This window comes from Salarias fasciatus, chromosome 13, assembly GCF_902148845.1.
Source record: "Salarias fasciatus chromosome 13, fSalaFa1.1, whole genome shotgun sequence".
NCBI lineage: Eukaryota > Metazoa > Chordata > Actinopteri > Blenniiformes > Blenniidae > Salarias > Salarias fasciatus.
In genome coordinates this window covers 9,469,365-9,494,405 of record NC_043757.1, presented here as the reverse complement: position 1 = coordinate 9,494,405, position 25,041 = coordinate 9,469,365, and the positions used below count along the sequence as shown (strand labels likewise).

Sequence of the window (25,041 nt, the reverse complement as noted above, 5' to 3'; positions counted from 1 at the left end):
TTTTCCTCCTTTGCTTCCTCTGTTTTACATTCTTTAACTAGTTATGTTTATTATTTAAAAAAAGAAAGCTAAAGAAAGCTTCATAAAAAGAAGTCTATCAATGTAGAGGTAGAGTTCACCTATTAATATGCCTTACTGAGACTAGAGTGAAGGCCAGATTATATATCACACATCCTTTTCTAAGAAATCTGCCACGTTATTTAAGGAGTTTTACATTACTCGCATTGTTTTTGTTTTCCCCAATAAATAGGAGACTTAGCACCGCCATGATGGACTGCTGGTGAAAAATAAAAACTCCAACACAACGTGAGATTTGCACATCATCTTTTATCGTTACATTTTCACAATACATGACAGTGATTTCTGGAATGTTTCCAGGCTGAGCATTTACAGTGATAATCTTTATAATACAAAATACAAATTCCCTTTGTCCAACATAAACTGGCACAAGTGTAAAAACTGAAACAAAAAACAGTGACAGCAGTTCATCGGTATGGAATCGCTCCACCTCTCTGAACTGGGTTAATGTAATAAGGCACAAGTGCATTACACCATAACATGAACTGATGGTGGGACTTGTTGACTTTTAATCCACATAGAGTTAAGATACATGTGTCGTAATAAGCGTGCAAACATCATGAGAAAACCTTCGACTGAGCAGGTAATGCTGATAAAATAAAACAAACTAAGACTAAGAATCAAATCCTAAAGCCATTAAGAGTCATGCTGTTGGAAACAATTTAAAACAGGATCTGATTTTGACTCTTAAAACTTGAGAACACGTCCCTCAGCATTGCAGATTATTCAACCTGTAAAAAGTGACAAAAAAAAAAATTCCTTTTCCGTTCCTTCAAAAGGTACCTGAGAACTCACACTGGAAGTGCAAATCGCATGAATGACTACAACCCTGCAGGGTTCCCCACCCAGCTCCACGTGTCAGTGTTCCAGATGATAATCTCTCCTGTGTCCTGCAGGCTCTGATGCAGTGTTTAAAGTGTGGCACACACCAGAGAGCAGCAGGGAAACACAAATATGAGAGAAACAAGTCGAGGATAAAACATTACAGAAGTGACTGTAAATCCACTGGATTCTAAAATAAGATTTAGAGACCAGTGCAGAGACTGACCGGGTGCTGATTAAAGCCTCCAACGAGCACAAGAATGCTTTTTGTTTTTTGGCACATGGCACAGACAATAACATTTAAAGAAAAATTAGTAACGGAAATCTTTCATTCAATCAGCTTAACACAAGTCCAATATGATGTTAATTAACTCATTGGGGTTCTTCCTGTGAGGACCCTGTAAGGTCCGACAGGACCACGAAGGGAAACTCGACACGTTTCCAGTTCAAAAGTATTCGATTAAAAAGGTTTAAAATCATTTTAAGGCATTTTCTTCAGACTGTGCGTGGTGAGTCTTCCTCAGATGTCCTGTTAAAATATCTACATGAGTATTCAGGTGAGAATTAAATGTTTGTTTACATTGAGAGGATGTTTAATATAAAAGACTAAACCCGGGAGGCATAAATAAGAAGTGAGCTGACCGACCAGTAAATCTTCCTTCGGGAGCTTATTTTTCATAGGATACACCTGAGATCAATAACTGGAAATACCTGCACTGACGACTTCCCATCTCATTTGGTTCCTGACTCTGACACCAGCTGTGTTTTTCTGCTCTGCTTGGTTATTGTTATGCCTCCAGAGAAAATCTATCATGAAGAAATATTGTGATTGATTGATTGATTGATTCACCCCAGCGAAGGAAGAGTCCTACGACCCACAGACACGGCGAGGACGACCCTATAGACGAAATCATAACTGTTGCTGTGCGATGAGAGCGATCCAGACGCATCTGCCTCCGGCCTCAGTCTCCGTGAGGGTAGGACGTCTGCACGGCCCACGGCTGCACCGTCCCCCGGCCGAACACGGTGTAGAACAGCGATCCCAGCAGGTTGATGGTTGCAGCGATGTAGAAGACGGTCTGCCACTCTTCGATGGTGTTCTGGAGGAAAGTCGACACATCCATCAATAACAGAAGAGGAATCGGTGAATATGGACGTTGCACACGTCAGCATTCCAATCAGTTTGGAATCTGTCGTGCGATCTGAGCCAAAATAATTGTGACCAAAAGAGAACAGATCCAGACTTTAGTAAAGCAGCCGCTGCTCTCTCTGAATGGGACTGTTGTGTTGCACGTTGTGTAAACGTCTCACTTTGATGATGTAAAAGCTGATTAACTGTGGTATGGTCTCCAGTTAAGCGTTTGGTTTAGGCTCATATATCAAATGGAGACAGGCAGATATAATCACGAATGTGCAAAATTTGATTTTCCTGCAATGACAATGTAGATTTTAATCACTGCAGCTTTGGATTCAGCTGTTAAATTTCTAAAAGCGCTTAATTGTTGGTTTGCACGCACAAAATTATGTTTGTTTTTTTTTAAGTCCCATCAAAACAATCCTCTCAATATTTCTCGCATGATATAAATCAATAATTTTAATCGTGAAACTTACTTTGTTTATTAAGAATGAACAACATTTATATTTCAGGGTTCAAAATGAGAAACTTTTACCATTGCGATCAGCACATTTTACTACAAGGATACATTATAATCATAGATGCAAAGTACTAAAATAAAAATAGATGATATAATCAATTAAAAATGAAAAGAAACGTTTATTACTGTGTAGTTGATCTGCAGTGAACTGATTCTGTATATCAGTTTTATTTGACTGCAGCTGTAGTTATGCAGGTCCTCTACCGACAGGGGGTGCTGCAACACCCTCAGAGCCACTGCTCCCCTGCAGTCTTCACACTCCACATCTGCCTTCATTTAAATAAACGACCTTTGCCCTGCTTAGGTTAGATTTTCTTTCTTGTGTTTGTACAAAAAGGTGGATTAAAAGCATCCTGAGACTTTTTTTTGGACATATGCAGTAATATCATCAGTGGATTATCTGAATGGCAACACTGTTTGCAGGAGTTGTAAACACAGCGTCGTCAACAGTGCGGCCGTGCCCCAAGGACCAGATCTATTCTGAGCGCTGTCATAACAGCAAAACCCCTCAGAGTTTTCAGCAGCAACAAGAAAACAGAGGTGAAAAAAATAAAAAAAAAATCACGAGCAGTTAACAAAAGGCTGCTTTTATCGAAAGGAATTACAATTAAATTAAACTTGGTAAAGCAGATTGAGGACTGGGTGTGTCGGGTAGTTTAGTAGGGCTGTGCTCGCCCCCTGGTGGAAAAAAGGTTAACACGTTAATCCTTCATCAGCTAAACCAATTAGACAGAAAAGTGAGCACCGTGCCAAAAGTTGGGATCCCATCTGTTTAGGCGAGGATGCAGGAGGCCCAGGGTGACCTCCGTCTGCATGTCAGACAGTGAAAAACAGCTCCACTCTTCACCGAAAGCTACCACCTGAGGCCCTGAAGGCACCATATCGACTCTGATTAGAGGAAAAATGAGTTCTGATCCCCTGTGAAAGAGTTTCTTACATGCTGGGTGAGGGATCTCGCGATGACGGGTCCCACCATGCCAGGAATGGTTGCGAAAGTGTTGGTGATTCCCAGCAGAATACCTGCATACCTGTGCAGAAAGACACGGGATTAAACACTGAGTCTCTGACCCGCTGCAGAGTCCTCTGGACTCCCTCTGGATGTCTGTTCAGGCATTACAGTGGAAAGGGTTTTCTCAAACGTAAAGCTGTAATGTTGAATTTCACATTAATCAGTGGAACTTCGTCACTTAGGCTGAACGCCAGAAAACAACTGCATCAGAGCATCTTTTTAAAATGTTCTGAAAAGGTCACGTCTTACGAAGGAGCGATGTCCAGGTGGTTGATGTTGAAGCCGGAGGCTGAAATGCCGCCCAGGGAGGAGGAGATGGTCAGGAAGCTGATGGCCAGGACGTAGTCACAGCCTGTGTAACCCGCCGCCACCAGGAACACCGCCGGGCCGATCATACCTGGAGAAGGAGGACATGAGCAGATTTCCTTAAGATCAATGTTAAAACAAATGAGATCCGCATTGATTTTAGACACCCTCCCAACCCGATTTTCTAGTTGAAAAAGGTCAGCAACATTTATGCTGTCTGAGAAATTTCGTCAAGTTTCAGAATGACGGAATCCTGACGAAGGTCTTTTACTGTTTCTATATCCAGTCAATAATTTCCTTCTATCACATCCTGGTTTGGTAGTTTCAGCATCAAGGACCAGGACTCCCTGCAGAGGGTCGTAAAAGCCGCCTCTAAAGCGGCTGAGGTGTGCTGTTTGACTGTGTTTTTATTGTTTTACATTCTTATAAGTGCTGAACATCAAATCACGCTTCAAAGGACAGATAGCAAAGTTGAAGTTGCAGATGACAAAAACGGGGAAAGACGATATTGAAGGCCGCAGGTACCGATGAGGGAGAAGCACTTCCTGACGACGACGGTGCGGTACAGGCAGGTCTCTCGCAGGTAATCGGCCACTTGCCCGCTCAGCAGAGCGAAGATAGCACAGCCCACGTAGGGCAGAGCCGAGAGAATGCCGTTCTGCGGAGGGCAGAGAGACACGGTCACCAAGGCCTTCACAGCTCAGGCAATAAACGCTGATTTTGTGTTTTTTTTTATTATTCCCCACCTGCTGTATGCTGAATCCCAGGATGTCCTTCATGTAGGTGGGCAGCAGGGTGAGGAGGGTGTAGAAGGTCCAGTTGTAGGAGAAGTGAGCCACGACGATGGCCCACAGCGGCACCGACGACACGATGGAGCACCAGGGGATGTGGTCCACGGACGGGGACAGCTGGGGGACGAGAGCAACAACTGACTGCTGGAGCACGTTTTAGAAAAGGAGCTCACACAAAAATAACCTGTCTGATAGGCAAAAAATATATATACGATAACATCTCTTTTCTAAATAGTTTGAAGGTTAAATCATTCAGATGAATGTTCCCACCATCATCTCGCCAAACCACACGGCTCACACACACACGCCGGTGGGGCTTTAGCGCTTTTTAAACGTCCCCGGGGGAGAGATTACTGAGTGCTAACAAGTAGAAAAGTGACGGCGGCTGAGTGCAAAGTGCACGTTCATGGTGAGTGTTGTGACCAAACCACAGAGGAAGACGGACGGCTGAGACAACAGGCTGTTATTATCAGCAGACAGCAGCCTGCAGTCACTTCTGTGGCAGTGAGAGAATCGAGTGCAGAACACAGGACGCAGCTCCTGTTTAAAAAGTTTAAAACAGTCACTGTGCTTAAACTATTCTTTTTTTTAAATGTGATTAACAGAAAAGTAAGAGTAAATCCTTCTTGGATTCAGCCTGAGGCCGTATGTTGAACACCCGTCACTGAAAATCTGGGAACACGAATAAAATCGTCTTATGAGCCAGAGGTCGTTTTTCATGCGGATTTGAGCGTCACCTCGTTCTTCAGCGAGGAGGTGATGTAGATTCTTTCCCGCTCAGATATCCGTGGGTGAGTGTTCGGAGTGTCGAAGACGAAGAGACCCCACAGGACGAACCAGAGCAGGCCCACCGCGCCTGGACACACAAAACGAGCGCTCCTTTAACCCCAAATGCAATCCACTCAACACGAATCCTCTGGAGCAGCAGATCAAGCAGAGCGGAGTTATTAGGTGACATGGACACAGACGTTTCTCAGCACAAGTTCCTTCATTAAGTGCAAAATCATCGTCTTCACGAATGAAAGAGGAACAAAAAGAACAAAACAGCTGATCTGAAGCTGAGAGTTGAAGGAGGTCGAGAGCAGACTGCTTCCTGACAGGACCAGCTGAGGCCTGATGAACAGTCAACAGCCTCCCAGAGCGTCCTTCACATGGCTTTAACAGCCTTTTTTTTAATCTTTTGGAGCGGGTCCAGCCAGACAAGACAAATTAATAAATGTGAACTGGATGACCAGAAACAATGGGTCTTATGATTATTTATGACATTTTTTGGAGACGTTGACAAAAAGTGGACTGAAATGAAAACAGCATCTTCAACAACTGTTTCTGAAAAGATTTGACTCTGATTCTGCTAAAGTTAAAGGATTTCCTTCAAAACGTGCATCAGAGTGCTACAGAAGCATGTTGATCAATGTGTTTCAAATTGAAGCATTAATGCCTGACATGTAAAAATAACATTATCTGTCGAGTCCATATCAAATCAGTGACAACTCCATGTTTAGAACTAAATGCGAAACACATAAAACGCCTGAAAATTGCACACAGCTCACAGCGCATGTCAAATTGAAAGGCCACAGGCCAAGCTGGGCTCTCAGTGTCATTTTATGCGGCACATGTGAGCATGAAATGAACACAACCAGTTCAAAACGACAGCAGTGCGTTTAAAAACATGAATGAATTTACTCGTTCCAAGGGAAATTTCTGTTCTACCAAATAATATAGAATTTCTAAGAAAACCAGTGACGATTTAACACGATTCTACTTAAACTAAAAGTAACTTTAAGAGATGGAGTTTGTTCGAGAGAACCTGACGCTCTCTTCCCTCCCGCCACATTTATTACCGAATATGTAGAAGACGTAGGGCCAGCCCAGATAGAAGCAGATTTCCCCAGAAAGAGGAAGACACACCACCGTCCCCAGCTGGGCGCCTGTCGTCAGAGAAAACACACAAAAAACACATTTAACACTCATTTCTGGACTGTAGGTTGGTGTGATATAAAATGCTAAAGATCCATCATGAGATACCAGCGGCAAGATTTCTGGCTCCACATTCAGTCTGCAGCAGAGGAAAACCCCCTCACACACACACACACACACACACACACACACAGCCAGTGTTTACCAAGAAATACCTTCAGCGTCAAGAAGAGCAAGTGTTTAAGATGAACTTCATGGAAGTGTTTAAAAAAACAAAGTGTACGAAATATTGATTTTCCTCTATTTTTGAAAGCATTCATGTTTGCACAGAGCTGCATGTCAGAGCACGTTTCACCGACACAGGACAGTCCATGTCGATACAGACGTTTAGAATGATAATCAAAACAGGAGACGTTTAAAACATGCAGGACTTCCATCCTGGTGTCTCAGTAATACCCTGTAACTCCAGTCCAGAAGCAGCAGGTTTCAATACAGAATCTTTTCTGTTTCACGAGCCAATTTGAATTTTTGAAACTCTTTCTTTAATTGAATCGTTTTTTCTGCGTGAGCGTGTCTTACCAATGTAACTAATGGTGAGCAGCCGGCTCCTCTCCAGCGGCGGGGCCCAGGCAGCCCACATAGTGTACAACGCAGGGAAGGTCACACCCTGAAGACAAACGCAAGGAAGATGACCCCAAAACAGCGTGACGCTTGCAAACTAATAGAAATGAATGACTGAAGCCCACCTCTCCGATGCCCTCCAGCACTCTGATAGCGATGAGGTAGCCGGCGCCCAGGTCGGCGGCGATCGGCGTGAGCAGTGAAAAAATGACCGTTCCCAGAATCCCGAAGCCCAGAAGCCACTTGGGTCCGACGCGTCCGGCCAGGTATCCCCCCGGGACCTGCGTCAGGATGTAGCCGTAGAAGAAGGAGCCCAGGATCCATCCCTGTGTCTCAGAGTCCCAGTTGTACACGTTGGCCTGAGCGGGAGAGGCACGGTCGGGGTTAAACAGAACGCAGCTCAGTGCGAGTGATCACATGAATTGATCCGTGCGTGCATCAAGCCTCAGTTTTCCAGAGCTCACTCGCCGGATCCGCTCTGCTCGTATGTGGCAATGCGGTTTCTCACCGTGTGGTTGTGCGTGGGTCGCGCCGGGTCGGCGTGCGCGGGACACACCGAGCCGCTCTGGTTGCCGCCGGACTGGTGAGTCCTGTTCAGCATGTCCACCATGGCCACGCTGAGGTTCACCCTCAGGGAGTAGACCACGAAGCAGCCGTAGCAGGACAGCAGAGCCAGGGTGTAGCGCGACGAGCAGCACGCCGGGGCTGCGGGGAGAGGAGGAGAGCCGGGTTACAGCACTGAGACTGGATTTACATCACGCACAGTCCGGAGAATGTCAGAGCAAAGGCTCACACTCTCAGAGCTGAGGCCAGGAGCAATGCCAGGAAGTTGCAGTTTAGAGTTACAATTGTTCCAGTTCTTCTAGTTTAGTGAGTGTGTCAACGGATGGCTTGTGGACCCACATAAGGACAACAATTGGAAGAATGTGTGCAGCAGTCAGTCAGACTCTGAGACAGAGAAACGTCTCACCCTAACCCTCACGTGAGAATGTGGTTTTTAACAAACATGTATCCGAGCTAGGAGACATTTACTGGACTACTACAGCAAAGCATTATAGTTAAGTCTTCCTTACATTGTTTATCACATATTTATGGCTCTTTACTGAAAATATTGACTTTATTTTTGGCAGAAACAGATAAAAACGATCCAATCATCTTTGACGAATCAACCACATTGAAAATTTAAAAGCAATTCTCAAATTAAAGTCATTTTCAGATAAATGTCAACATTTCATGGTAATCCTGCATATTTTAATCCAACCGGACAATAGGGGCAAATGAAGTGAAACACTGGGAATGTAAAGTGACACTTTCAAGGTTTTAGATGTTGTCAGTTAACTTTAGCTGTATATCTACTAAATAAGCAATCTGATCCGAGCTACATCAGCACTCTATTTTATGAGTGAAGTTTAATGTCCAATCAGTCTGTATGTCTCACAGCATCATGGTCTACCTGCTGATACTTCCAAATAACCTGGGACAAACTTTCCCAAGATAAAAAAAAAAAACAAAAACAATTCTCTGCTAAACTATACAGATTTAAAAACTACACTCTACTGTAACTGTATGAAAACAACACTGACTTTTGGCAACAAAAATTGAGATTGAAGGGCTTAAATACAACCTGAAGAAGGACATTTAACTAAATATTCTGAATGAATAAAGTCACACACTTGAAACAGTAATCATAAAGAATCACAAATGAAACACTACTCCAAAATACTTCTTTACTGCAGTGATGTGAGTACTTGTAAAACCCTAAGCTGCTTTGAGCGATTCACTGATTCATTAGAGGGAAAGTGACTCAAATAACGTCAAAAGAAAGGACAGGTTTTCCAAAACGCATATTATGCTTTTAGTAGGTGATATTTGTGAAACCTTCTGGAAGTGGATTATGTAGTAGAACAGGGCTAAAGAGCTCGGTGGCATAAAAGCACGAATCTGGTGTGAAATGTAAACAATTTATAAAATGTTTATTGAATAAATGAAAGGCAAGCATTCAAGGTGTGATAAGTAAGTATTGCAATAATGATGTGATATTATATGATATTTAAATTATTCCCCAAAGCAGCAGCTTTTCAGAGGCGGAGCAGTCTGCTGACTGTGTTGTTTTCAGATTCCTGATCTGTGGCGAACAGAAGAACGACAGTAGCAAAGCAGAGGATGGAGACAGTGCGTGGAAATAAACCTAAACACAGTCTTTCTAAGGCTGTGTGGAAATACAGTGATACGTCGTGCAGTCCCTCCTGTCAATCTGCTCAGACGACACAGCGGGGTGTTTGTTTTCCACCTCAGCCTCTCCCGGACCTCCAGCCTCTCTCTCTCACCTCTCGGGACTTTGTCCTCCCGTCCCCGGTGAAGCAGCGGCGTCTCCTGTCCGTCCCCCTCCGTGTCCGAGCCGTAGTGCTCCATGTTTGTAATCGAGCAGCGCTTCACTGCATCGTAGACCATCGTTCAGAGAGACATTGGCGGCCCCGGCGGCTGCGCTGAGCGGAGCGGCTTCCGGAAGTGGAGCTCCAGTCAGCTGACCGAGCTCCCGGAACCCGGAAGCTGGAAGCAGGAACCACGGGGTTGCCAGATCTGACAGATTCAAGCCTGAAACCCGCCCAAATCAGTGAAAGGCAACTCATATATGTGTGTATATATATATATATATATATATATATATATATATATATATATATATATATATATATATATATATATATATATATATATATTTTTTTTTTTTTTTTTGCAATCCAGATTACAATCGGATAAAAAAAATCTTCTTTTGAAAATGTCAGCAAGCATAGAGAGGATGTTCATGAAAAAAGTGATATCAGTGTGTGTGTGGCGGATGTGTGAAACAGTTTGCTGTTGAAGTTAATAGTACCTACATAAATCATTTTCATCGAGTTAGTTTAGAGGTGCACGGTGTATCAGTCATAGATTTACATAGAAAGGCTTATATCAGTCACATATCAGTCACATTGTTTATATCAGTGCATCCCGAGTTTAGATGTTGTTGTGGTTGTTGTATTTGTGTACTTTTTTGTCTGTTTAGACACTGTTCTGGTGGCCTCACCAATAATTTCACAATAAATAAAAACATTTCTAGGAGGCTTCTAAGAAAAACAGAATAGAATAGAATAGAATGAAAGTCTCACTGGGAATTTCCTTTAAATGACTGTAGGAATGAAAAAAAAATCTTTGTTTTTCCAACTCCTTTTCAGAAAGACTCAGTGTCTTTTTTAATTGATGAATATGTTTGAAATTGAATGATTACATTTTATGTCATATTCGTGTTTAAAAATATTATTCAAACATAAAGAACAGATCTCAGCAACACAAAGTGTCTACACAAAAAAAAGGAAATGATTAGAATGATAATTACAATCATTGTCATTGCAATTAAATGCAGATAAAAATATATCATTACTACTTTCTTGCAAGTTTTAGTCAAGCATTTTTAACAAAAGATATTCTTGCTTGTAATTTAATAAAATCAGAACAATTTAAGAGTAGTTGAACTGTTACTGCGCACCAAACTCATTCACATAGTGTGGAAAGCAATACAACAGAATAGATGCTTTAAAGCACTTCTGCTCCACAGGAACCTTTTGTATGAATTTGTGGTGTAAAGATGAACAAAAAAATACACATTTTTTATGTGGTGACCACTTAAATGACGATGAACCACCTCAGGAAAGCAGCAATGTCATGATCTATAAAACAAAATGAGGGATAGTGCACAGAGGAAGAAGAAAAACTCTGATCATAATCATAACCCGAAGGCAAATTGAACAGTGTGGCCTTATTATTTGTAGAGTAAATCCTTCTACTATGAATTCATAAAGGCCACATCAGATATAAAGTGTTCAATGTCTATAGAATGTATATAATAGTAATTCCTCAGTTGTTCAGAGTCTTTTTTTTAAGTCATCAGTTTGTCATTTTATTCTGTGTGTCACATGGCTGCAGTGGTGAGTGCTACAACAAACCGAAAGATCAAAGATCATGCTCTGATCATGCTTGTCCAGGGTGCAGTCTCCCTTTTGCCCCACCTCAGCTTGAATAAAACTTGAATATGGACATATGTCATTTTGCTCAATTCATAAGTCATCTGTCATATTCCATTGTTAAATAACGGGAGTCTAGGGAACTAGATTTCTTCTCCTCTGTCCAGTTATGTAAGAAGGAAGCATCCACGGGATTCCTGTCATGCCACTTTGTATTGTGCTTTACTGGCGCATATTAGGAAACAAATGTGCAAGTCATCAAGCCATTAGATTTGGTATGTTGGCAGTTTTCCTGTGGTACTCGGATGAACTAAGTCAGCAGAGTCAAACAGCCAGCAGGCCAAAACTAGATGCTTTTTGCCCTGTGGGGTGACCTCAGAAAATGTGAATAAAGAAAACTATTTACCTACTTCACTGTTATACAGAGAAGGGACTGCTGTTTCTGTTTCTGCTCTTGCTCTTCAAGGAGGCGGTTGCATCTTTTCCTCCTCTCCTATCTTCTCTCCCTCCGTCGTGTTTTCCCTGCTTACAGCTTCAACCCTCCATATTTCTTCACTGTCAGACAGCATGATGTGCTCAGGTGAAATAAAGTGTCTTTGTGATCCTATTTGACCACAGTTCCATCATCCCTACTTGCCCAAACTGGAGTTCAGTACTTACTGAGAACCCCATTAGTACACACATGATGACGGGAGTGTTTGCACAGATGATTTTCTTGATCACCGATAAAGCAGACTTGCTTGAATCAATGATTCAAAAGTAAAAAATCTGTAAGAAAATCTGTAAGAAACTATAATTCCATGATACCTGTGTCTTGATAGGTTCTGTTCAATAATCATACTGTAAATACCATAACAGACTCAGACTGATGCTTGACCTTTATTTATGCGATAATGAAGGAATAATTCATTTTCTGGCACAAGCAAGGAAACCACTTAAATTCCAAATTCCCTGAACTCAGTTTCTGGTGAACGAGGACAAGTTTCCTTTTGTTGCTGAGGAAGAGGAGCAGCCGGGCTCCCTCTGCATGCTCACATGTAGCTGCAGGATCAGATGATGTGTGGGAATGATGCAACCTCTGAATACAGGTTTGTGTTTTGTGTTGAAATAAGGAGCAGCTGAGACGTTTGTCTTCAGGCTTTAGTCTTTAGAGTGAAGACAGGCCTGCGGTGGAACACACATGAAAGATTTTATTTGGCAAATGAAGAATAAACTACCAGTGGGGGCGATAATGCCTCGTAGCCTGTGATGACAATTGTTTTACTTTATAAAACAAGACATATGTTTGTTTACCTGTGCAGCCTGAGCATGAGGTATGAAACCAAAAAGGCGATATGAATTTAATCAAATTGATTATAAAACATCAGAGTATACTGTGTAGCTAATGGAGCCATCAAAACAGAATTATCATTTGAAAATACATTTTGAAATTGGACCTGAGATCAATTTCATTTTAAACTTGTGCCGGAAAACAAAGCTGTGTCTCCTTAAAAAGCTACTGAATTGAAAAGTTTTTAATTAAAACACGGCTTATCCAGAATGAAACTGAATTCCTCCCACTCTTTATCTAAGAATTTAAGTATTTTTCTATTTTATTATTGAAATTTGGTCCCAAAACCAGATCAAAACAAAGCTTTGACTCTAAACCTATCATCAAGATGCCACAATATCAAGCTCATCTCATTTTGAAGAAGCAGATCTAGCAACCTTATTAAAACTTGATGTGAATGTACTAAAGGCGCACTTTGTAATTAAAATAAAAGCTGCTTCACACACCAAACTACTATAGGAGAGATCTGCTGTATCAGCACAAGTAGTCTGCTATCTTAATCACATGGAGGAAAACCAAGTGACTCACTGCGTCAGCCCTTCATGAAACAACAGTTCTCTTTTTTCATGTTCTTCCTGAAACTGTTTTTTGCCTATAAGTGGTTGACATGGAGGCCAGAACAGGTGTGCTTGGACCATCTTCTTCTGCTGCTGTGGAAATGACTGAGCTGATCTAATAAAGACAGACTCACTTGCTCCAGGATGAGGGAAGAGTCATTCACCATCTAGTGGCCACAAGTGGTACTGCAAGTCATTCATCCTGGAATCAGGGGTTTACTCATTCTTTATCTCATTATAAAACACAACCACCTAGACATATAATCAAACGTGATCTGTTTACACATTCAAGAAATTGTTATATATTGGGTTTTAATTCTTTATCAGACCCAGTCTAAAAGCTTGTTCTGGACTCTGACAAATGATCTGGGCATTTTAAACCACACATGCACTATTTGGCCTCCATAGATCACACCAGGACTCTAAAACACTCCTGGGTTCAGACCTAGATTATTTGAACAAGGTTTTTCTTATTTTAATCCAGAACTGGGTGAATTCAAAGTTGCAGACTCTTTCCAATAGACTCTACTGGCCCGCCTGATTTATTAAGACCATGCACTCAAAATTAAATTGCACACTCATCCACATAGTTTCAGGAGGAGGTTGTGAAATCATGCACGCTAAAAGCTGCAGAATAATCCTTTGTTCTGAAAAGTGTCATAGTTTTGCAAACTACTGTGTGGAAAAAAAAAAAGATGCATGATGGATCACATTTAGCATTTTTAACACAGAGGCCTTTTAAACCAAGCTTGTATTCTTTAAAATCAGACTGTGACCAGTCAGCACCCATAAAGGCTAACAAGTATTTGATATGTAGGAATAGATGGGACTGAGGAAGGGAGGGGATTGAAGGGATTTAAATGTGGATTTCTGTCACAAACAACTGATCTGCTGGGATTTTGACACATAACCGTCTCTGGTGTTTAAAGATGAGATGCAGCTGGAAAAGACTGGAAACGTGTTGCTTGAAAATCTGCCTCATTCAGACAGTCGGGTCAGGATTTGGCATTGACCCTTTAATCTTATGGCAGAGATTTTCTTAGCACACATCCTTCAAACTCTACAGTGTACCTGAGAACTGCTGCTGATCATGTCCACCCCCTCCTCCAGCAGGATGACACACCGTGTCAGGAATCTGAAATCCTCTCAAACGCCTTCTTCAAGATGGATTTACTGCCTCCAGTTACCAGATTTCACCTCTGGGATGAAGACATCTACAACATGCAGCAAACAAAGGTGAGACAAACACACACATGGATTTATAGTACACACACACATACACACACACATACACAAGCTTCAGTGTGCATTTGCCTGGGACTGACCCAGAGTGACACCTTCAGCCATAGAAAACAACAGTCATTCACTGTCACTCCTGACACACTGCAGTAACTGGCTTCTCCTGATCTACGCAGCAGTGTAAGTTAATCCTCATTAAAAACCAGTCACGCCTCCGTAAATTTAATGAGTTAGCCGCATTATGTGACTGTGATGAACAAATGTCTCCCTCTCCCTCTCCTCCTGATCTTTCCCCTCTGTCCTCCGTCTCTCTGAAGACAAGGGCCTTTTTGTAGTGGAGGGAAATCACAGGACTCACATGCTTTGGAACGGGGAAAGTGAGAGATTACAGTGACAGATAGGGGGAGAGGGGAGAGGAGCAAAGCAGACCAGTCCTCTGGAGCCGACCGGGCATCTCCAGAACGGGACGGAGCAGGACTACCTGAGCATGGAGCACAGCAGAACCGACATGGAGGACAAGACGGAGGGCATGTCCGAAGGTAAAACCGTCCCAAAACTTTAGGAGAACTTTCTCTGCAAGATTAACCCTGAGTGTTTGATTCGTTTGATCATTCAAAGGAGAAGATGTAGAGTTTAAAAAGGTTCAAGATTCAAGATGCTTTTATCTGTTTAAGTTATATCAGCCAACATTTCCGCATCATTCATTGAAAAACTTCTGACTTCTGTTCTGTCATTGTTTCCTGATGGTTGATAAAAGTCTGGCTGTCTGTAGCTTCACATGTTTTCAAGTTTCAGTTTGAAGCTTGAGGCTAAATGGCTTTATTCATGAGCTTTGAAGGCTCCTGCTCAGCTGTAAATCCCACGGGCGACTTCCAACCAAACAGTATATTAGATTCAAGAAGTACATTCAAAATTACTGCACACAAACACAGAACAGTGACTCTCAGTTCAAAAGGAGCATGACTTCGAATAATTGCCTTTAGGAGCAAAAAATTTAGCCCAAAAATAGTTTTTCTATGCACGGCTGCCAGCTCATTAGACATATATCCAGTGTGTGATCTGATGGTCGGGCACATGCTCCACCTCGGTACTGAACTCAGCACAGTCACCCGTCGACGGATCAACAGCAGGTGGTCTTCCAGTCTACAGGCTGGCAGTTTGATCTCCATGTGTCACCCTGTCCCAGTGTCCTTGAGCAAGCCCCGAGTTGCCGTCAGTGATGTGTGATGTGGTGTGGCATGTGTTAATGAACCTGACCCCACACTCACATCACCTTGACCTTTACCTGGAGGTCGGAGGTCAGTGTGGGCCGGTGGCTCCATGCGGGACTCCAGCTGTCCTCTGGCTTCGTACCTCCTGCAGACAGAGAGACGCCCGTCACCCTCCTGGCCCTCCTCATCCTCCTCATCCTCCTCATCCTCCTCATCCTCACTCAGTGTTTCCAGATGCGGCAGACTGGGCCCTCCAGTCCATTATGCATGCTAATTAAATGCAGACTGCGTCGTCTCAGTGACCCTCTGCAGTTTTGACAGTGGCCTCGACTTATGACATTTCCACCACAAACAGAAGCTTTGTGCTTTTTTTTTCTTTTTTTTTACAACCGTTTAATTGTCTCCGCATGAAGTCCACTCTGAAGAAAAATCCCAAGTGAATCTGAACTTGCTCTTGATCGTCATTCAAATAAGTTTTTCTTTTGTTTTTTTAAGAAACAAGAGTCTCTTTAAAACTTTTCTACCTACTTAATTGAAGTTACAGTCCCGAGGAACAGGAGCAAATCATGGATGATTCTGGATTATTAGTAGATGGATTTAAGCCACAGGGCCAACATGCAAACTCCCCATATAAACTCGTGTACAGCTCAGTACCTGATTTCATCCAAACACACTGCTAAGAGGTCACTCCTTTGCAACAAATCAGAAACGTGAAGATTCCTCAAGTCACGCAGAGATTTATCCAAGCGTCCCACTTGCGTGCGGCGTGAGAGCGGCTGGCGTGTGTGGAGCTGTTCACATGGCCGGCAGAGGAAACGTCTTAAACCTGAACGTCCTGACTTCCTCTTCGCGCTGCAGATGTTTCTGCCACGTGCAGACACACACTCACTGTCCTGCTCTGATCGAAATCCAAGCCATGAATGACACTCAAGCACGTGCACGCCGTGTTGTGGAGGCTGAGCGATCCTCTGGCGTTGTGGTCGATGATGAGACAGTTTGATTACATGTAGAGTGCTCATGTGTTTCCCAAAATACTGATCACAATTAAGTTACATTTATCACCGCCGATTCATTAAATATTGTATCTGCTCTGAGCCGCAGACATTTTTTAGGTACTTTTGAATTATTGCTGGAGGAATGGAAAGAGCAAATGAGATGATGAAATAAAACAAATGAATCATGTCGCCCGTTTATGCCTGCTGCTCACTTGCTCTTTAAATTGAATTAGTCTGCTTGTTCATGTGTGCACTGAGCTGAGGTTTTCTCATTTATTATTTTCTCCTCCAGATAATGAAGGAAATGCGGAGGAATCCAGTGTGGAGATCGCTCAGGTAATCAGGCCTGTAGTCACCGAGACGCCGTGTCTCAGAATTACCCACAATCCTTTCTCCTGCTCCCTCCATCTGTCCCATTTCATCGCCTGGTTTTCACTTTTCAAGATTCCATGGGAACACACTCGGTCTCTCAAAAAAAACTCACGTTAATATTCAGGTCATGATCCGCTGAGAGCTCAAAGTTCAAAGGTCAATCCAGCCATGTGAGGGTGTGATTCTGCTGGAAGATGCAACAAGTTTCTCCTTTTATCAAAGCGTTTTAGCAACTACATCCTATTTTGTTGTACATCCTTTGTTCCCTCAGACGGTTTGGTGAAAATGTAGTTTTTATTGTACTTAACAAGACAAATGAACAAATATTTCTTTCACCAGCGGTCAGTGTGAGACATACCTTCTTTTTTTATGGCACATAAAAAAACCAGCGCCTTTATATCTGTAACAATGTCACACTGTTGCAAAGACATCTACCACTAATTTGCCATTAATTGTGCTGTATCTCGGCTGAAGACCAGAGAGAAAGAGAGAAAACGCAGCGGCCAGACTGGTCTAATCTAATGGAATCAGGCGTGAGCTGTGAAGGAGCAGCGTGAACCAATCAGCAGGTCTCATGACCTTTCATCAACTGTGCAAAAAACATGGAAAAAGTGCTAAATGAACAGTGAAATCCTGCTGGGATGAACACATTTTCACATTTTTTTTTCTATTTAAAATCCATGTGCACGTGTCTATATTGTTCTTTCAGTTCTTAAAATCTTTCCAAACTAAATGTTTTGTTTCCAGATGAGATATTCTGAAGTTTTCACACCAATGTGAAGCTGACACATGAACTAAAATCCCCCACAAAAAAGGAACAACCGACATTGATGGATAACAGAGTGTGGGGACGTGCAGCTTTTAGGCGTGCAGCAGCAAAAACAACGATCTCAAAGGAAAAGATGCATAAAGTAAACAGGACAGATCCTCCATTGAGTCTCCCGCCTGATGCTTTTCACATGACTGAGAGGAGGAAGAGCCGGAGAGAGAGAGAGAGAGAGAGAGAGAGAGAGAGAGAGAGAGAGAGAGAGAGATGGAGAGAGAGATGCTCAGCTCATGTTATGTTCCCATGAGCTGATTCAGTTATGCCCACTAAATAAATTCAATCGGCCACGCATGAGAAAACTGAGAACGAGGCTGCGCCGAGAGCGGCGGGCAAATAAACCGTCGACTTTGTGCATAGGACTGAAAATTAAGATTAAAGACAAAAGAGGGCTGTAAAAGCAAACGGTCATTATTATGATCAGCATAAAGAAAAAAAAGAAAAACATTCATTCAGATCAAAAACTCCCATAAAAAGGAAATGAAAAAATAAGCTGTCTTAAAAGACATTTTTACACCGACAGTCTTTCTGCTTGCTGGATAATTCATTAAATCCATGAAGTGTTGAAACTTCAAAGCAAAAATACTTTAAAAGTCTTGATTTTCAAACATTCAATAAAACTAAAATAATAACATTAATACAGAGCCTCTATCGTCCTGTACTGAACTTTTTATTGTCATTTGATTCAGACGTTTCTGACTCCGTGCGTGTGTGTGTGTGTGTGTGTGGTGCAGCTGCAGGGCCTGGTGGCGGAGCTGCGCGAGGGGCTCCAGGAGGCCCTGAGGGAGCTGTGCGAGCTGCGCCGCAGGGACCAGGGCCTGGAGGAGCGGCTCCAGGCCCACCAGACTGACGTAGATGATAAGATAATGGGCCTCAAGAACTCCCTCAACACATTCAAGGTGCCGTGGAAACACACACACACACACACACACACACACACACACACACACACACACACACACACACAGACACAGTCTTTTTCGTGATGTGGCCTCTGTAACATAATTTAAAGCATCTGACTGGAGCACACTGATTCAATCTAGCAGAGAGGAAGGCCGCCCTTTTACAGGCTCATGCTGGTGTTTAATGGAGGACTGAACGCAAACCGCTCCTCATGTTATTTACGTCTGCGTGAGATGGAAACCGGAGAGGCCAAATCCGGCGTGTGAGCTTCACGCCTGCAGTCTGACCGATGTGCTTGCAGGAGGAGCTGAACGTGGCCTTGTTCCACATCAAGGACGTGTCGATCAGGCAGAGAGAGGTGAGGAAGACCATCGACCTGCTGCAGTCAGAAAGCAAGGAGGCCGTCTCCGTCCCTCACAGGTACGCCGACTGTCTCTGTGCACAAACATCGATAAAGCTGCTTTTTGTTTTGCAGAGAAGAAACGCTTCGCTGGGTTATGTAACCTTAGAAGAAGCTGTTTTTCTGATCTTGTTTTCTCGCTGTCCCACCGCAGCAGCAGGAAGAGCTCCAGGGCCGACGTGCTGGCAGCGCCGGGGGACGAACACATCTGTGTGTCCAACCAGTCCGAGCTCAGCGTCATCCAGCACTTCTTCTCCAGTCTGCCCCACGGCGGCTCGCCTCAGAGGAGCAACACGTCAACGCAGAGTCAGTGTGTGTGTGTGTGTGTGAGTGTACACACTAAGCAGGCCCTGCTTCGTAACCTGGTGTGTGTGTGTGTGTGTGTGTTGCTCGTGCTGCAGCCTCCATGTCTGAGCCGGAGCAGAAGGGCTGTTCTCCCAAACCTCCGCCGTGGGGGGAGATGAGGGTCAGCCCAGACGAGGCCGAGACCCCCAACAGTCCCACAGAGAGTGAGGAACACACACACACTCACTCCAACATCTGCCGCACACACACGCACACAACTTGAAACGACTGTGTGTCCAGGTAAAAGACAGAGAGCGGCGCTGGAGCTGCTGGAGTCGGAGAGAGTTTACGTCTCTCACCTGTCTCTCTTACTGAAGGCCAACATCTCCTTCAACGGGTCAGAAACCTTCTCGTCCAAGGACAAACGGTGAGTTAGCCACACACACACACACACACCGAGGGCTCACACACATCCAGAGGGTCTGAGAGACGAGGGCCCGGACAGGAGCGTTTCTCCGTCTGATGCAGACTCTCTTCACCACACAGTAAATCCTCCAGGTGGGGCCCCTGATGCGATTTGTCGGTTTACTGCCGAGGAAGAGCAGGAAATGAACAAATCCAATAAAAACAGGTCATAAACACCAGCGAGACAGAAAACACACTCTTTTCCAAAGGTCTCCGCGCAGCCCGTTAATGCAATCACGGCTCTGGTTCAGCACTCGTGTTTCCTCTGAGGTCGAGTCTCCAAAGAAACAATGCGACACCGGGCTAAACGATCTCTGGAAGAGATCGCATTTGTTTTAGCATGATGTCGCGTGTTTGTCACACAGAGCGGCACATTGACGGGTCTAAAGAGCTCTTCACATCACATCCCAGGAGGGGGGAGTCCCGGCGTGATTCTGCATGTGGAACTGCTTTTTTTTTTTTTTCAAGTTTCCTAAATTGTAGTGACTTCAATTGATCAGAAAATAATTTAGATAAAATATTATAAATATAACATTGACAAAGGGCTGCAGGATTAGTCAGGACAAGGTTGCAAAATTGAAATCTTGGGAATAAAAATGAAGAAAAATGCAAAAATAAAAAAACAATCAGTGTGAACAAAATAAAATAATGTTCTAATCTAATCGCACATCCTAACATTCTGACTTTCTCACATTTTGGTTCAACTTTGTCATTCCTTTCTTCTAACAGAAAAGTTCATATTCTTTGATGTTGACTATTCTGATGTGAGATTCACGCCGTTGTGTCGTCAGGCCTTTCCCCAGCTCTCTGAGGTTTCTGATCCAGCAGCATCTGGACCTGCTGCACACTCTGCAGGAGCGCGTGCTCAAGTGCCACTGGCAAGGCATCATGGGAGATGTGTTCATGAGGCTCACCAGCAAAGAGGTGAGCACTGCACAGACAGAACAAACTCCTGCAGCAAGAAGGATTTAAGCACCGCTCGTCCAGTAAAGTCACCATATTTGGATCGGCCACATCTTTTTGAAGAAACTGAAATAAATTCATATATTTGCTAATTTCTTCTTAAAAAACAAAACAAATAATCTATTTACTGCAAATCATCACCTCTCATCTAGGATCCCTTCACGAGGAGCATCAGAATCTGTGTTTATTGAAATTATATTATATTATATGTATGATATTTCATTATATCCCACTCGTTGTCGTGTTTTTAAATTGAATATTTACACACTTGGATGTTGTTAAATGTTTTTTCTCCACTTTTCAGTTTGGTAACATCAACATCGGTATAAATAGATTCTAAAACATGCCTTTTATGAGTTAAAATAAAGTGTAAAACTGAGCAAAATTGTGTTCCGTGTCTCTGCAGAGTGATTTCTTGGACTTTTACTTGTCTTACCTGAGGGAGCTTCCAGACTGTTTGTCAGTGGTCAACATGCTGACGTCCATGAGGCCTTCAGCTCTGGTGGAGGTAACACACAGCAACACACACACACACACACACACACACACACGGCAGAAAACAAGTCTACTGAAGAAACTTTGGTCCGTTTGAAGACTTGTTTGAATTTAATAGCTGATTGAAACGTCTCCGTCTCCTGTCCGACTGCTGCTGTCAGAGCGACATCCTGGGGGACGAGACCAAACCGTCTCTACACACCCTGCTCCTCCAGCCGGTTCAGAGGATCCCCGAGTACCTGCTGCTGCTACAGGTACTGCTTTGTCTGATCTGACATCTCCTTTGAGAGGTGTTTGTGTGTGTGTGTGTGTGTGTGTGTGTATACTCATAATATCAGCCTGCACAAAAATTCTTCACTTGAATTTCTTTTAAGCAATATAATAAACTATGTTAGTCCAAACTCGTGTATTTTTATGTGTGTGTGTGTGTGTGTGTGTGTGTGTGTGTGTGTGTGTGTGTGTGTGTGTGTGTGTGTGTGTAGGGGCTGCTGAGGCACACGGACGCAGACCACCCAGACTACTACCTGCTGCTGGTTTGCATCCAGCAGTTCAGGTCCTTCACCACTCAGTACCACCAGCTCCTCCAGCACAACCAGGAGCTCCTGCTGCTCAACCGCAAGGAGGTCAAGAGGTCAGACCGAGCAACCACGCAGTGCCGTCAACATCCAGCACGTTCCTGAAGGGACATCTGTGTGTGTGTGTGTGTGTGTGTGTTTGCTCTGCAGGTCCACCATGAAGCACCTGCTGAAGAGCGTGGAAAGCGGGATTCAAACCAGCAGCCTGGGCTCGCCGTACCCCTGCAGCGGCGCCGCGCTGTGAGTGTGTCGTCTGATTCTCGGTGCATCAGCTGTTTATGGAGGCTTCTGCTGCTGATGTGAAGAAGTCGGATGAATCCTTTGTGTCACAGCAGCGAACACGCCAACCAGGTGAAGCGCCGGAAGCAGTGTCTTCTGGAGCAGATCCAGTCCCACCGGTTCCAGGACTGGGATCCGGATCTGGATCCCGAGACTCACCGTTACGGCGCAGAGTGGACCGCACAGCTCCCGTTCTTCAGCCCCGACCCGGACTCACGGAACCACAAAGCAACAGGTTCAGATCCACAAGAACCTCAGATTAACGCTTCAGCTTCAAAGAGGATCCTGAAAGACGTCTGTATGTTTCGATTAAAGAGGTGGTTTGACTCCTGAAAGTAGAAAAATGGAAAAAAGCAGCTCATAAGAGGTGATCGGGAGGGAAAATGAGCCACCTAGAGGAATTTCAATAGTTTACAAACACACCAAAACAGTGAAGATGCTGCAGGACTTGTGGAACTGCCATCAGAAAATCAATTATCAAATTGAGTTAGTCTCCATATTTGTAAGACTTGGAGTCAAATCTTGTTGCCCGAAGTGACGTGGACAGAAAATAATTCAGAAATCAATGTCCTGTCCGAGGAAAGTTAACAAAACTACACTGTATAAAGCGATCACAGAGGCAGTGTCTCTTCATCTGGAGGTGTCTGCATGGTGGTTCAGTCATGAAACCATTTAAAGACGGCAGAAAACCCTCCAAATACTGTCTGAACAGGAAAACAAATTTAAAAAACAAGTGGAAGACCAAAAATTAAAGTGATTACATTAATTTTTTTTTAAATGATTGAAAAAACAAAAGTGAAATTACTTTACGGGCTTTAAAGTGGCACCATTTCATATTTAAGTCATTCCTCTGTTGTACACTGGGTGGCAGTGTGGAGTCACTTTCAGAAGATTTCTTTAGAATAGTAGTTATAGATTTGATCAGCACCACTGTGCAGCGACCGAACACTTCGTCTTTAACTCCCTCTCTCTCAGGCCTCGGCAGCATCCCGGAGGCTGAGACGCCGGAGGCCTCCCTGTCCTGCCAGCACCACCTTCCCATCAGGCCCCCCGAGTTCCGTCACGTCCAGCCGGGCTCGGCTCTGGCCGACGCCCTGGGGGAGTTCCTCCTCCCGCCGGACCCCCCGGGGATGGAGAGCCTCTACGAGGAGGACGGCGGCTCGCTCCACGACGTGTCCATGTTCGACCGCTGCTCCACCGGCTCCTCGGACTCCTCCATCGACATCGCCTTCGTGAAGTGCCCCAGAGCCCCGTCGGCGCCGCATCACGGGACCAGCGCCGGCGTGACGCACGACGCGCTCGGGAACGGCGGCAGAGGGAACGGCTACAGCAAGCTGTCCGGCCGAGGCTGCGCGTCTCCCGACGAGGCGGTGATGATGAGACGCGGCCAGCACCGCCCCCTGCAGGCCAGCCAGCGCAAGAGCAAGGTGAGCTCGGCGTTCGGGAAGGAAAAGAACTTTTTAGAGAAGTGTCTAGAAGCGACAGATGTCTTCTTCTCTGGTGTCCAGTCCCTGAACGGCCTCCAGATGGAGAACACCGTCAGCAGCCTGGACAGCGGGCCTCTGTCCGACCAGCTCCAGAGGGTGGGGCTGGGCAGCCACGCCAAGCTGGAGCGGCAGGGCAGCAAGGGCAGCAGGGGGTCGTCCACCCCGTCCCGGAAGGTGCAGAGCCCCCCGGGGGGCAGGGCGGACGCCGAGAAGACGACCCCGGAGCTGCACGGGATGCTGGGCGTGGTAGGTGTCTGCACGGCGGGTTCTGGAGACGGCCGCTCCCGAGGCCCCGGTTCACGAGTTGGAATCTCGGCAGGACTCCGGGATCCAGTCGTGGGGGGACGAGTCCAAGTGGAGGAGCGGCGCAGAGGAGAACAACCACTCGCAGTTCAGTGAGAGGAGTCGCAAGGACAAGGGCGGCTTCAGGAGCTCCTTCAAGAAGCTCTTCAAGAAAAAGTAAGATCAGTAATCTGATTGATACACTGGTGAGAAGAAATGTTTTCACCTTTATTAAATAAATTTAAAGCAGTCTGAGATTAGAGCGTGCCTCTTTTCCAACAGGAGCAGCGATGAAAAGAAGGAGAAAGGAGGCGAGAAGACGCCAGAACATCAGTGTAACGGCGAACAGGAGAAAATCCCCAAACTGGTTCAGCTGGACATAAACCGAGGCACCGCGGTCTGAACAGCCATGAATCCAAACCAAGCTGCATTTAATCTGTGCTGAGCTGCAACTGCTGTAAAAACGCTGTACAGGGAGAATAAGCCTAAAGTTTGACGACATTCAGAACAAGCAATGCGAGGAACCTGGAGCTTTGATGACAGGTGGAAAAATAAACGTCTAAAATAACCAGGAGCGCTGACTGCAGCCTGACCATCTGAGTTATTAAATGCTTATTAAACTTAATATTTAACGCCTCAAACAGATCAAAATAAACGCTGTCACAGTAATGTGCACATCAAGACACTGTAATGAGCAGCAATAATCCACTAGTAATGAAAAGTAATAACAGTAAAGATTCTCTGCCTTCAACTGGACTTTCACTGTAAATAACCCTGAAATTTCTTTATTTTATGCCACACAAACATAATTCTCTTCACTTGGTTTACATCCTGATGGTCCAAGAACATTTTCCATTCATCTTTAGATTTCAGTTTTCTTTCATTCATAACATTAAACAGAGTATACTCAGGAAACGAAGATGGAGCAAGAGATGTCTGCCTCTGCTATTTGTATTTCTATGTTTTGTAACAGGAGAGCCATGCGACGACATTCAATAAAGATTCAAGATATTTGAGTGCTTTGTGGCGCAGCTGGTTGATTTGTTGAGTTTACTGGTCGAGAAAGTCTCTGTGCACTTTTTCCATTCATTCTTTCGTCATCCTGCGGCTCGAGAGCCTCACGTAGAATGGAAATAAACACTTTTCATTTTATTGTTATTCCACACTGATGGACACAGCT

General features: G+C 44.2%; 2 protein-coding genes across 2 annotated transcripts; one reads left to right on the top strand and one right to left on the bottom strand.

Annotated features, from left to right (window-relative positions):
* Positions 1 to 307: 307 nt before the first annotated feature.
* On the bottom strand, positions 308 to 9,707 carry slc17a5 (solute carrier family 17 member 5). The gene is made up of 11 exons (XM_030107339.1): positions 9,527 to 9,707; positions 7,708 to 7,904; positions 7,325 to 7,558; positions 7,158 to 7,245; positions 6,503 to 6,589; positions 5,399 to 5,517; positions 4,617 to 4,778; positions 4,396 to 4,528; positions 3,814 to 3,961; positions 3,493 to 3,583; positions 308 to 2,000 (listed from the first exon to the last, which is right to left on the bottom strand). The coding sequence occupies exons 1-11, from the start codon at positions 9,648 to 9,650 to the stop codon at positions 1,863 to 1,865; spliced, it is 1,521 nt and encodes a 506-aa protein (XP_029963199.1). The 5' UTR covers positions 9,651 to 9,707; the 3' UTR covers positions 308 to 1,862.
* Positions 9,708 to 14,251: 4,544 nt separating this feature from the next.
* arhgef33 (Rho guanine nucleotide exchange factor (GEF) 33) lies at positions 14,252 to 24,767 on the top strand. Its single transcript, XM_030106535.1, has 18 exons — positions 14,252 to 14,323; positions 14,787 to 14,865; positions 16,825 to 16,868; positions 18,462 to 18,626; positions 18,932 to 19,050; positions 19,185 to 19,336; positions 19,432 to 19,539; positions 19,616 to 19,742; positions 20,572 to 20,704; positions 21,150 to 21,251; positions 21,400 to 21,492; positions 21,721 to 21,869; positions 21,964 to 22,053; positions 22,149 to 22,327; positions 23,068 to 23,519; positions 23,601 to 23,825; positions 23,899 to 24,038; positions 24,144 to 24,767. The coding sequence occupies exons 1-18, from the start codon at positions 14,252 to 14,254 to the stop codon at positions 24,262 to 24,264; spliced, it is 2,550 nt and encodes an 849-aa protein (XP_029962395.1). The 3' UTR covers positions 24,265 to 24,767.
* Positions 24,768 to 25,041: the final 274 nt, after the last annotated feature.

Excerpts from the sequence above, each read along its gene's own strand:
- arhgef33 (XM_030106535.1), top strand. The coding sequence starts at position 14,252 with ATGGATTTACTGCCTCCAGTTACCAGATTTCACCTCTGGGATGAAGAC. Across the intron at positions 18,627-18,931 it reads ACTCCCTCAACACATTCAAG|GAGGAGCTGAACGTGGCCTT; the intron begins GTGCCGTGGAAA and ends ATGTGCTTGCAG. Across the intron at positions 19,743-20,571 it reads TTCTCGTCCAAGGACAAACG|GCCTTTCCCCAGCTCTCTGA; the intron begins GTGAGTTAGCCA and ends TTGTGTCGTCAG.
- slc17a5 (XM_030107339.1), bottom strand. The coding sequence starts at position 9,650 with ATGGTCTACGATGCAGTGAAGCGCTGCTCGATTACAAACATGGAGCAC. Across the intron at positions 3,584-3,813 it reads CACCTGGACATCGCTCCTTC|GTATGCAGGTATTCTGCTGG; the intron begins GTAAGACGTGAC and ends CTTTCTGCACAG. Across the intron at positions 2,001-3,492 it reads CGAGATCCCTCACCCAGCAT|AACACCATCGAAGAGTGGCA; the intron begins GTAAGAAACTCT and ends ACTTTCCTCCAG.